A 12,577-nucleotide genomic window follows, 5' to 3' on the forward strand; every position below is an offset into this window, starting at 1 on the left:
GCTTCACATGCAGATGATCCCTGGTTTCACTCTCGGCTGTCTGTGAGCTAAAAGCCTAGCAAGCGATTGAAAACCCCTCTATCTGAGACCTTGGAGAACTACAGCCGCTTAGAATAGACAGATGAGGTGGGTAAAAATGACCCAAAGTTTGGGGCTCAAAGGACACACTAAACTGAAGTTAAGCAGGAGCTAAGGCTTCTGAGACATCAGAAGTAGAGACATCACCTTGCCAACAAAGGTCCGTATAGTAAAAGCTATGGTTTTCCCAGTAGTGATGTATGGAAGTGAGAGCTGGACCATCAAAAAGGCTGATCGCTGAATAATTGATGCTTTTGAATTATGGTGCTGGAGGAGACTCTTGAGAGTCCCATGGACTGCAAGAAGATCAAACCTCTCCATTCTTAAGGAAATCAGCCCTGAGTGCTCACTGGAAGGACAGATCGTGAAGCTGAGGCTCCAATACTTTGGCCACCTCATGAGAAGAGAAGACTCCCTGGAAAAGACCCTGATGTTGGGAAAGATGGAGGGCACAAGGTGAAGGGGACGACAGGACGAGATGGTTGGATAGTGTTCTCGAAGCTACCAGCATGAGTTTGACCAAACTGCGGGAGGCAGTGGAAGACAGAAGTGCCTGGCGTGCTCTGGTCCATGGGGTCACGAAGAGTCGGACACGACTAAACGACTAAACAACAACAAAGGCTTCTGATCTCCTTGTAGCTGCACTAGAACACAGGATGGGGAAGCTTGCAAGTCTGCACCCTCTTCCTCCCAAGGGCTAGTAACATTTTAGCCACACAGCAAATAGTGTAATAGGTTTCTTACACTTGCCCAAGGACCTCTGTTGTTGAGCAGGGTTTCAACCAGACTTCCTCTTGTGCAAGTTCCACAGCACTCTATGCCATGCATCCCAGAAGACGTAATGGTGCATGTGAGGGAGCCTGGCAAAAGCCTCTGTAATCTTCTCCAGTTAATGTATGTAGGAGGCATTTCTCTGCAACACCTTCCTCCTACTCTGCTTTATGCTGTCATGGTGCCGATGAATCTGTGGCTGAATCCGAGAACCAGAGAGCCAGAACTTTAGCAGATGCAGTGATTTGGCTTGGTGGGGGCTGTGCTTGTAAAACAGTGTGCAGGAGAGAGCCAGGCTGCAGGAAATGGCACTATAGGCTGACTATATGTTGCACGCCCAATTCTGAAAAACAAAACATAAGCTTGGAAAGGTTCAGTGCACATTCACCATCCGGGCTGCCAGGTTGTGTTTCTCTAAAGGGGTTTCTCATCAGTTCAACAATCTGCTGATAACCCTAGAATACATAACAGTCTTCCCCCCACTGTTGACAAGATTGCAATACTAGTGTCTGGTGGTACACATTACTAATTTGACTCAGAGCATGGTTTAATCCGCCTTCTCCATTTAGTGATTAATGGAGAGGGGAAAAACAAATACCAGAAGACTCTTCTGCTTCTTCCTGTTTCACACCCACCCCCACTGGTGTGTTTGTTCTTCATTCCAGCATTTCTTTAAAAAATATAAAATGAATGTACAATGGTAGCTTGGGTTACAGGCGCTTCAGGTTACAGACTCTGCTAACCCAGAAATAGTACCTTGGGTTAAGAACTTTGCTTCAGGATGAGAACAGAAATCGTGCTCTGGTGGCGCGGCAGCAGTGGGAGGCCCCATTAGCTAAAGTGGTGCTTCAGGTTAAGAACAGTTTCAGGTTAAGATCGGACTCTATTTCTGGGTTAGCAGAGTCTGTAACCTGAAGCATATGTAATCCGAGGTACCACTGTAGTCCAAAGATAAGCAATAGGTAATGGTTGAAAATAAGCTGTTACTGTAATTTTACTAGAGCTTTGTTTAACTTGATTTGGATACTTACTCCATTACTAATCGGAAGCCCCATTGTCCTAGAAGAACATTCCAGAGTTAACTCAGTAGATTTATCTCAAGAGGTTGTCAAGGTGCTAATTGTTCCTTCCATTGCTGCCTAGTCTATAATGCTAAATAATTGATCTTCTTGGTGTTCCAACCATTAAAAAACTTATTGGCTATGCTCAGAGTCTCCTATTCAGTTGTTGCTGCAGAGCCAAAATGTATAATTAGTTGATTTTTTTCCCCCTTTCAATTTCTCACTGGCTCTTTGTGAAGACCCAGAATTCTAAACATTATCGCTCGTGAAACAGCAATAATGGAGCCCTCTGAACTTGCCTTTCAAGGCTCTTACTTTCCAATATTATCGGTTTTCTCTCCTCAGTATCTTTATTTTGAGACCCTTTTCTTAGGGTTGTTGGAGTGCAGTTTAAATCATTAGCCTCATGTTATTCTGTGCTCTTGATTTTCTAATCTGATTGTATTCACTCCACGTCCAAGTTGATATTCAGCTCATCTTCATTTCATCTGCAAATTTTATTAACGGCGCCATCCACTTTCCTTCTCCAGATCTTATGGAAGATTAAACTGTTGGTGGACCTTTGATGTTTATGTATCAATGATGAGTCAGTCTCTGAGCTTTTTTCCCTTCCCCTTGTAGTGTCATGAAAGCAGTATTTGATGCACTTCTTCAGAGCCACAAATGTTGACAATGAAAGTGATGCATGCTCTGCTTTCACGCTCAGGAATAACAATGTCTGCCTTTGCCTTTCCCAAAAGGGGGTGACCTTCCAGTGAAGCCTCAGAAAGAGTGGCTCCACATGGACACTGTGGAGTTGGAGAAGCTGCAGTGGTTGAAGGACCTCCCTGAACCTCGGCAGAAGAAAACCAAAAAGGTCAGGAGAATAAAACACAGTCCCTTCTTTCTTGCTTTCAGATTAACTTCCCCCTAGAAAATTGGTAGGTAACCTTTTTCAGCTGGAGGGCTGCCTTCTTTTATGGGAACCTTCGGGGGCGGGGGGCAGGCTGCATCCCAGTAGGGGGCAGAAGCAAAAGAGCAATGGGTGTGACTCTTGCCTTGGTAACAGTAGATTACACTCCAGCCATGAAAAAGCTGTTTCTACACCTACCCACCCCCACACCACTTTCCATCCTCCTTCCAGGCAAGAAAGAGGCATTACCTCAGTTCAAGGAGACATTCTAGCCAGGCAGAAGCTCTCAAGGAGGGTGTGGCCTGGAAGAGTCAATTTGGCCTACAGAGAATCCCAAAGGCCAGACAGCAGTGTTTGAAATCGCCCAGGCACCAGTTGCGGGTGCAGTTGTGACCATGTGAAGATGTCTTGTCATCAGGTTTGGCAACTAACATCTCCACCATCTGGCTGGTGTACAGTAGCAGTTTCTGCTGCCCACCCCCCAATATCCCAGCATCAAAAGATACGTGGCAGCCGGCTGACTGATCTGTGGAGATGTCTTGTCGCTGTTTAATCCTGTATTGTTTTATTTGATGTTTTAATGTGTTGGAAACCGTTCTGAGACATTTTTTCTTTAAAATATAAAGCGATATAGAGATGATGATGATGATGATGATAATTTCACTGTAAAAGAAAATGGCACCTAGACAGTCCATTGTGGTGGCCGTAACCTAGGTTCAAGGTGTCATTTGGTGGTTATTTTATATCTATGAGTTTCTAACCCTACCAGACAGAGAGACCTGGAGGACCACATTTGGTCCCTAGGCCAGAGGTCCCCTTCCCTAGAACATGTTGTCAGCAAAAAATGGTAAAAGTTGGCTTGGGTAGTTAAGGGATTTAGATCCTACTAAGTGTGAGCAGCTAAATTGGTAGAATAGCTGAATGGCACAGTAGGCAATAAAGGTTATAATTTTATTTGTTTCTTTCTCCAATAGGCAATGCAGGCACGCTTCAATCTGAAGGGAGATCTTATTCCCCCAGATAAAGACCTCCCCACACATCTGGGCCTACACCACCACGGGGAGGAAGCAGAAGTATGGGGAGAACAGCCTTGAACGCAAGAACGTGCTTGTGACCTCATTGCATGTTTGACTCTCTTTCCTGTCTTTCCTTCTTAGGTAGTCCTGGGCTAGGTGGTCTGACCATTAATGATTCTCAATTGAAGGCATCTAAAGTACTTTCATGCTTTCAAAAATGGAAGAAGCAGAGAATTAATTACTGTGAAATAAGATTGCTACTTGGAGCAAGATTTCTTTTTCTCATCACATACGAGGATGGGAAATTCCCTCACCCTCCTCTTGAGTAGCTTATTGAACAGTAGATCCCAGACTATTGGATAGTGTAGTGTAGCATTCCAATGAGTGTTTATTCTGGGAAGGCTCAGTTTTTGGTGTTTTGCTTAGAGCCTAATGGAGCTTTATAAAAAAGGGTGACTCCTACTATAACCTCCATCAGGTTGGTGCTCAGCGACCTTGGAATATTTCCCCATGCTTTCTTTGTAGCGTTTGATGTGTCCAGCATGCTTGACTCATCTAAAGCTTAGCACAGGAACCTTGTTGCCCCTGCTCTCTGCATGTATTGCACTATTACCTGGATTGTGTGGTGTGATTGGCAGAGGACAGTCCTGTTGACTTCCTTGCTTCTTTCAGAGTCTGTTCAGGTGAAAGGATGATGTCTCTTCAGTAGTTTGTAACTTAACACAATGATAGATACCCTAATGTCTGGATGTTTTATTTTTATGCTAGAGGGCTGGCTACTCGCTCCAAGAGCTCTTCCACTTGTCTCGCAGCCAGGTCATTCAGCAAAGGACTCTGGCTTTGCAGGTGCTTGGTCACATTGTCCAGAAGGTGAGTTAACCTTTGTAGGGGTGACAAGAGAGAAACAGGGTGGCCAAGTTTCTTCTGATGCCACAAAACCCATCTCCACATACCAAATCACCAATGTGCTTTTTGGTTTCTGATCTTGTTCACCTTTTAATTGGCCCTAGGGAATCTCTAAATTAAGACAGTTTGGTGACACGCAAGTACGTCCACAGGGTTTGATCTGAAGTGGTCGTTTTTGCAAAGTTGAAGAATGACCACGGTGCACCAACAGAAAGCTTCCCGCTGTGACAGTTCTTATTAGATGGGTCAGTGATCAAAACAGCCTTCCCCAGCCTGACACCTCCAGATGTTGCTTTAAGACTGACCACTAGCTGTGCTGCTAAGACCTGATGGAAGTTGGAGTTTAGCAGCAAAGCTGGAGGGAGTCAGCCTGGGGAAGGCTGTATTAAAACATTTTTGAAGGTTCCTACCTCCTTAATGAGTAAATAAAACATTATTTGGATCCCTCCATATATTTGGTGGCTGACTAGACTGAAATCTTACTAGTCTTCTGATGCTGTTATCATGTTATTATCTAACCTGAAAGGTTTGAGTGATGTTCTTTTGCACATTTACCCTGGAACAAGCACCACTAAAACCTAGTGTGGATTGTTTCTGAATAAACATGCATAGGAATTGGCTCTCAGTTAAGGGAAACAAAAGGCAGCTAGCAGTTTAATTCACTAGCAACTGCCAAATCTGCTAATGGTGAAGTTTCAGAAAAATCTGCCGCATTGTATTAATTTGTGGTTTAGTTGAATACGTTGGCTATTGGGAACAGCCAAATTAGGCTCCTAAGTGCTTTAAAGCAATGAGAAAAGGTTATGAAGTCTGGCAGAAATTGGCCATAATTGTATATTGATATAAGCCAGAATCTACAGATCTTGGCTGGCTTAGTCCTCACTGGTAGACCATCATTGTTTGTGGAATGCATAGAGGATGTGCGGGTGGGAGTGGAGGGGCCTGATTTCATTATTGTGCTTTGGAAGCACTCACAAGGCCTCCAAAGCACAGGGCAAACGTCAGAGACGAGAGAGATGACCACACCTTGGCAGAATTCCAAGGGAAGAACATTCCCCCTCGAGGCCAGAGATGCAGCTGCCCATGGTGTATTTAGTGATCTCATTTGTGGAGCCCTAGGGAGAAACTCAGTTGTCTTATAGCTGTGTGCATTTTGCCAGAGGATAAGAATGCAAAAGATATCAATCTTCATTATAAAAAAAAAGAAAATGTCATGATTTGAAGTGGAAGAAGTGGAATGGATTTGCTTCCATCAGTTTCCAGTCTAAGGACTTCCGGGAAAGCGTCCCTGTGCTGCCTTCTAAAAACAACAACTCTCTCTCTCTTTTTAACCTGACTTTGTCGTTGTGGTGTGTGATTTCAGGCCAAGGCAGGGGAGTTTGCTGCCTCGCTGAAAGGAAGTGTCCTGCGTGTGCTGCTTGACGCTGGTTTCCTCTTTTTGCTCCGCTTCTCCTTGGATGACCCAGTGGATAATGTCGTTGCAGCCACTGTCCACGCCCTCCATGCGCTGCTTGTCTCTCCAGATGATGAGGTGTCTATCTGTAGGACCCAAGAATCCATGTAAAATAGTATTGAGTGTTGGTATCAGTAGGGATAGATCTCCGTGTTCTTAAGGGCTTCTGCTCCCTTCCGCTCAGTGGTGGGGCAACTGCTTTGCATGCAGAAGGTCCCAGGTTCAATCTCCAGGCAGGGCTGGGAAACACTCTTGTCTGAAATCATGCAGAGCCACTCCCAAGTGTGGCCACATCTCCTTGTAGTGTGCCATACCACTGGTGGATGGCGCCAGAGACAGAAAGTGGATAGAGCAATTGATGTGGCTCTTAGCTTTGTGTCAGCAGACCACATTCCAGCAATCCACACATTTTTCTCCAACTTTGCTATCCAGGCAAGCAAGGGGTGTTATCATACTTGAAGGACACATTCCAGCCAGGCAAAAAGCATTTAAGGAGAGTTTGGAACAGGGCTTCTTTGGAGGTCTTTAACAACCTGACAACCATATGTCAGGAGTGCTCTGATGGTGTTTCCTGCTTGGCAAGGGGTTGGACTCGATGGCCCTTGTGGTCTCTTCCAACTCTATGATTCTATGATTCTAGGGCTGATGAGGGGTAAGACCTAGGGGCTGAGTTCCAAGGGCCAGAAAGAGAGGCATGGAAAGCCACATTTGGCCCCTGAGCCTGAGGCTCCCATCCTCTGGTGAGAGACACTACTGAGTTAGATGGACCAGTGTCCCGACTCTGCATGAGGCAGCTCCCTCCTTGGGCATTAAATGGATCCTTTGTGTTTTCTGTTTCCAGAAGAACAATTCTGGGTCCATGCCTTTAGAATTTATTGTGAATATTTGTTTGTTATAGTTTATTATTATATTCATGTCCTACCTTTAATCCAGGAAGCTGAAGGTGGTTCACACACTTCTCTCCTCTTCATTTTATCCTCGCAGCCGCCCTGTGAGGTAGGTTAGGCTGAGGGGCAGTGACTGGCTAAGTGGGCATTTGAACTCTGGTTTCTCAAGTCCCAGTGCTGCCTCTCACACCATTTATTCCAGTACTTCCTCTGTGAGGTGAGGGCTCTTTCCAAGCCTTGCTATCGAAGACACTTAGGATTTGACATGAGAGCATCCTCTCCTGCTCCTTTTTCGACAGCTGTTCAGCAAGAACTAGCTTCTTGTTTTTCATTTCCTTGCAGGAGTATCTGGACAAGACATTTTCATGGTACCAGGGTATCACTGTCTACCCTTTTATCCCGAATGAGGGCGAAGAGGAGGAGGAGGAGGAAGATGAGAATGAGGAACAAACTCCAACCCAGAAGGCACCAGGGAAAAGACCAAAGGATGAAAACAAACCAGATCCAGAAGTGGCACAATATGATGCCATAAAGGTAAAACCTCTAGTCACTTCCAGAATATTGTCAATAAAGCAGTATCTGTGTAAAAAAACACAGAAAAACATACATACAGTGGTACCTTGGGTTAAGTACTTAATTCGTTCCAGAGGTCTGTTCTTAACCTGAAGCACCACTTTAGCTAATGGGGCCTCCTGCTGCCGCCGCACCGCCAGAACACGATTTCTCTTCTCAACCTGAAGTAAAGTTCTTAACCTGAAGGACTATTTTTTGTTTAGCAGAGTCTGTAACCTGAAGCGTATGTAACCTGAAGCATATGTAACCTGAGGTACCACTGTAATCTGTTACAGATTCATAGGTTGAAGTGGAAGTTTGCTGAGCCATAATTGGGGCTTTTGTATTAGACTTACAAAATCTTATTATTATCTCCAAGGGACTGCTAAAGACCAAGATTCTTCAGCGCCTGAGATACATTCTGGAAGTAATGCGACCTGTGCCTTTGGTAGTCCTGGAGAGTCTAGACATCCTAACGCGCATAGCAAGGCACTCTACTGAAGCATGCAGTCGGGTAGGTACCTGTGTGTGTGTTCCCTGGGTCAGAGGAGATGCCAGTTGAGGGGGAAGAATAGAAATCATATAGGAATATTTCAGATTCCTTTGATATACTTGGCCAGATGGTTAATTTTTTTTACATTGCTGTACTGACAAATAAGTGGCCTTGTTCTGCTCTTAAATATTCTCTCTTAAATGTCTGTTTTGCAGATTCTGGATTGCCCTCGCCTGGTTGAGATGGTCATCAGAGAATTCCTCCCCACCCAGTGGAATCCAAGAGTAGCTGAACCTGGGCAGTTGCTCACAAGCCTGCATGGAGTTCCATGCGCCACTGCCATGAAGCTAATGAGAGTCTTGGCATCTGGAGGGAGGAATGCAGCTGCCAGGCTGGTAAGGGCCTCTCCACTTAAGCTATTTAAACAGGGGGGCAGAAGTTCAAAAGATGGTTGAGACGAAAAGAAGAAGAAGCTTGGTTACTGAGCCGCCTGAGAAACAGTTTCTATCCAAATGCAATTTTGGTTTTAAACGCAGTGTAAGGTAGTCTTTATGTGAGTATATTGTATTCAATTATGGGGTATCAGAGTTTTTAGGGGCTATCCAGGCTGGGATAGCTGGGATAGCAGGCTTGTGGGTAGTGGCACCTGCCCTGTGGAACGCCCTCCCACCAGATGTCAAAGAGAAAAATAACTACCAAACTTTTAGAAGACATCTGAAGGCAGCCCTGTTTAGGGAAGCTTTTAATGTTTAATAGGTTATTGTACTTTAGTGTTCTGTTGGAAGCCACTCAGAGTGGTTGGGGAAACCCAGCCAGATGGGCGGGGTATAAATAATAAATTATTATTATTATTATTATTATTATGAATGTCTGATGTAGATTTTTCCAATTTCGTTGTTCTGTATGGGACAATGACAATAAAGATTTATCGTATTGTACTCAGTTTCCCCAGAGATGGCTGACCGGTCTGTTGGCATTCTCTATAGATCCACACAGACACACATACACACATCAATTTTTGGTACAATGGAAACAAATCATGTGCTTGAAATAAGTAATGCTTGGAATTCAGATTTTCTAAAGAACTTTTGTGTGGAGGTAAGGTAGGGGAAGGTGTAAGAAGTACTTTGGTTGCAGAGGGCAAGGGGAAAGTGGATGAAGGACAGGTGCTGAGATGGGAAGGTTCAACGGCAAGGAAGTGCAATGGGAAGTAAGAAGAAAAGGAGTGCTCATTCTTAACGCTGCTTCCATTCATTTCCATGAAACTTTAAGAAAGGGTAGAAGCAGTGGCAGGAGGTGGGGTGGTGGGGTAGCGCCACTCACCTGACCTTGTTCCGTTGTGTCATTGCTGCTTACTGAAATGCAGAGGTGGCAGGACAAGGTGGTGGCAAGTTTGGGTGGGTGCAATTGCACTGGCAGAGCCAGTCTGGTGTGTTTGCACTATGCCAGCCTCCCCACCTCCTCTCCTCTCTCCTCCTCTACTTCCCAGTAAGTAGCAGCAATAGGACTGACTGGAGGTCAAGTGGCTGCCGCCGCCACACCAAACCATCTGCTATTGGGTATGAGACCGGCTGACTCACTCCCAACGATCCATCTTGCCTAGCATACTTCCCATAGCAGCCAACCAGTTGCACCCAGAAAGTCCACAAGTAAGGGATGCTAGCAACTGGTGTTCCATAGTTCAGTGCATGTGGTCACCAGCCATTGACAGTTCTATCCCTAATGGACTTGCCCGATCTCATTTTAAAGCCCTCTCCTCCAGTGGCTATCATTAGGTGTTCCTCCTCGGATGTCCGTATGGGTTACTCTCCCCTAAGTCCTGCATCTTACTCTGCTGTCTGCTTATTATTCACAGCTTAATAAGTTCGAACTGAAGAGTCGGCTGGGTCGCTTCGTAGCTGAAGATCCCAAAGACCTTCCCCTGAGGATAGAGGAAGCCATAAGGATGAACACTGAAGCTTTCCGCTTGTGGGCTGTGGCCACCGGCTACGGTCAGGCCTGTGATCTCTTTGGGTGTGTTTTCAGAATAAGGCACATCTTCTGGGGTTTCTCCCTACCTGCCAAAAAAGAAAAACCCTTGCCCAGCTGCAGCATATGAAACCTTTGCTCACCATCACCATCACTGTGGTTGAGTGTTGTGCAATTGCACGGGCAGAGCCAGTTTTAGTGTGAACCATAGTGATGGCTCACCATAGTGGTTGATCTGCCATTCCCTTCTCCACCTGCGTATTGCATTCTTTCTTTTGCAGTAGGCAGGAGATGAAGGAGCTTGCATAAACTGCAGCAGCGACTTGGCAGGAGAGAGGTATATCTCTCCTATGTCGTCAAGAACATTAGAAGGCTACATCTGAGAAGATCAATAGGGTTTATTTGCCCCTATTAATCTCTAAACAAGGATGGATAACAAGCGAAAAACCCACTAATCTACACAGTTACCAGGGAAGTCAGTTTGACAAGAATCTAGGAAGCAAATAAAGACTGTCTCTGAAATGGTTGCTTAGCCTCCTTTTCTGCAACATGCCCTGAGTGAAGGAGGTTGGAATTGAGGTGAGGTATCTGTGGGCTCAGTCACTGGGCTTGTTAGCGAGGCCCGTATCTGAGGCTTGCAGATTTGAGGCCGCTCATTAGTAGGGAGAGGTGTTGACGCCTCTGGGCCAGCAGAAAATCCAGCTTCTCCAGACTGGTTTTCACAAACCAGAATGGGTCCACTTTGTAATGGTTATGTATGCTCAAATGCTAGTTTTGTATCAGTGAGTGACACTAGGTGCAGCTGATCATTGCCACAAGAACTGATCCCTAAACAGCTGTATTCAGACCAGCAACTAAAGTAAATTGGTAATGGGTGATACTCTTTTCTGCAAAGTTTTTTGTCTTCAAATTCTGGCATATAGGCTGTTCTGCCTGCCATGACCATGTAAGATGTTAATTCTCTTATCTTTACTGAGAAAGATGTTAACAATGTAAGTAAGGTTGAAATGATGTCTTTCGGTTGCATAGGAAAATCCTCATTTCTGTTCAAGCTTTAACTTTTCCTGCTTTTAAAAAATGAACTTTTGGTTCATTTTATCAAACGCTTTGAGAAGCAGAAAGCCTTTTCTCTGCAGAATATGGGTCAGTCACAAAGTCTTATGGGATTTTGGATTGTGTTGGGAGTAAACAAATTATTTGTAACAATGAGTCAATGTCCTGTGATTTCCGCCCCCCCCCCCACCTCATACATTTTCTCCAATTTACAGGGATCTCTATCCTGTGCTAATGAAGATGGTCCCAACCCTGGCTCAATTGGCTGGCAGTTTTCAGGAGAACAACTCTCTATTTGAACTTTCTGTCCAGCGAGCTGCAGCCATGGTGACTCTGCTTACTCAAGTGACACAGACGGCCGGCTGCAGGGCAGAACTGCAAGCCCAGCTTAGCAGGTATCGCCACCTTCTCTTGCCAGTCGTGTATGTGTGTGTGTTCCTAAAAAGGCACGTTCTGCAGTAGCAGCATGAGTTTGCATCACTCACCGGAGTGCTTTTTATTATTATTATTATTATTTATTTATTTGTAAAGGTTTTTGTTTGAATTTTTAAACCAGATGTCAAGGTAGATTACAATATAACAAACAGTATGTAAGTAATAACAGTTAAAAGAGATAAGAAATAGCAGATATAATGCTCTAAACTAAAACATGAGGGAGATGATGAATTAACAACTTAGTAACATAAGTTACAATCACACCAAAGGCCCATTTAGTCCAGCATCTCAAGCAAAGGCCTATGGGAAACTTGCAAGTAAGACACGAGGGTATTGGTCCTCACCTGCTGTTCCCTAGATGCCAGTCATGGCTTCTGTCAGGACCCTGAAATGTCCTCTTTTTTGTCCAGTGCCCTTTTTTATAATTTTTACAAAATTTTCCAAATTACATTTCAAAAGATTCATTGAGACAACCCTAAATCAATGACTTCTCTGCTTCTCTTTCCTTGGTTCATTTTGCATACCACACATCCCTGCATATTTTACATGAACTAAACCATTCAGTAATCCATTATTACATCCATCCATCAAAACACTGTTGAATTTATCTTAGTGCTACCAGCGTTTTTAAATGAACACAATTTTCACCCATATATTCAGTCAGCATTTTCCAGTCTTCCTTAAATGTATGTTCTTCTTGTTCTCTTATTCTCTATGTTAAATCTACAAGCTGTGCATATTCCATCAGTTTAAGTTGCTCTTCTTCTTTGCTTGGGACCTCGCTTGTTTTCCATTTTTGTACTAGCAAAACATGGGCCACAGTAATAGCATACATCTTTTTTGACACCTGGGAATTTCCCTCTGAATTATCCCCGACAGAAAGGACTCTGGGGGTTTTGGGGGAAAGGTACTTCAAACCATTTTTTTTCAATTCATTGTATATCATTTCCCAATACTTTTACCCTTTTACAAGTCCACTTTTTGTCCAGTGCTCTGGTGTGAATCCTCGTGC

General features: G+C 44.4%; 1 protein-coding gene across 5 annotated transcripts in view; it reads left to right on the forward strand.

Moving 5' to 3' along the window:
* Nucleotides 1-12,577, forward strand: part of RPAP1 (RNA polymerase II associated protein 1) — a 46,537-nt gene that overhangs the window by 16,898 nt on the left and 17,062 nt on the right. For 3 of the 5 annotated variants that reach the window (XM_083449737.1, XM_083449738.1, XM_083449739.1), the window contains 9 exons: nucleotides 2,651-2,766; nucleotides 3,777-3,875; nucleotides 4,587-4,688; nucleotides 6,088-6,255; nucleotides 7,407-7,598; nucleotides 7,996-8,130; nucleotides 8,325-8,504; nucleotides 9,965-10,122; nucleotides 11,346-11,525. In XM_083449737.1, the coding sequence (XP_083305863.1) occupies nucleotides 2,651-2,766; nucleotides 3,777-3,875; nucleotides 4,587-4,688; nucleotides 6,088-6,255; nucleotides 7,407-7,598; nucleotides 7,996-8,130; nucleotides 8,325-8,504; nucleotides 9,965-10,122; nucleotides 11,346-11,525 (1,330 nt within the window). The remainder of the gene's footprint in view (nucleotides 1-2,650; nucleotides 2,767-3,776; nucleotides 3,876-4,586; nucleotides 4,689-6,087; nucleotides 6,256-7,406; nucleotides 7,599-7,995; nucleotides 8,131-8,324; nucleotides 8,505-9,964; nucleotides 10,123-11,345; nucleotides 11,526-12,577) is intronic. The other 2 variants (XM_083449740.1, XM_083449741.1) reach the window with 2 other exon arrangements.

Source organism: Podarcis tiliguerta (assembly GCF_965153285.1).
Source record: "Podarcis tiliguerta genome assembly, chromosome: 1".
Lineage (NCBI taxonomy): Eukaryota > Metazoa > Chordata > Lepidosauria > Squamata > Lacertidae > Podarcis > Podarcis tiliguerta.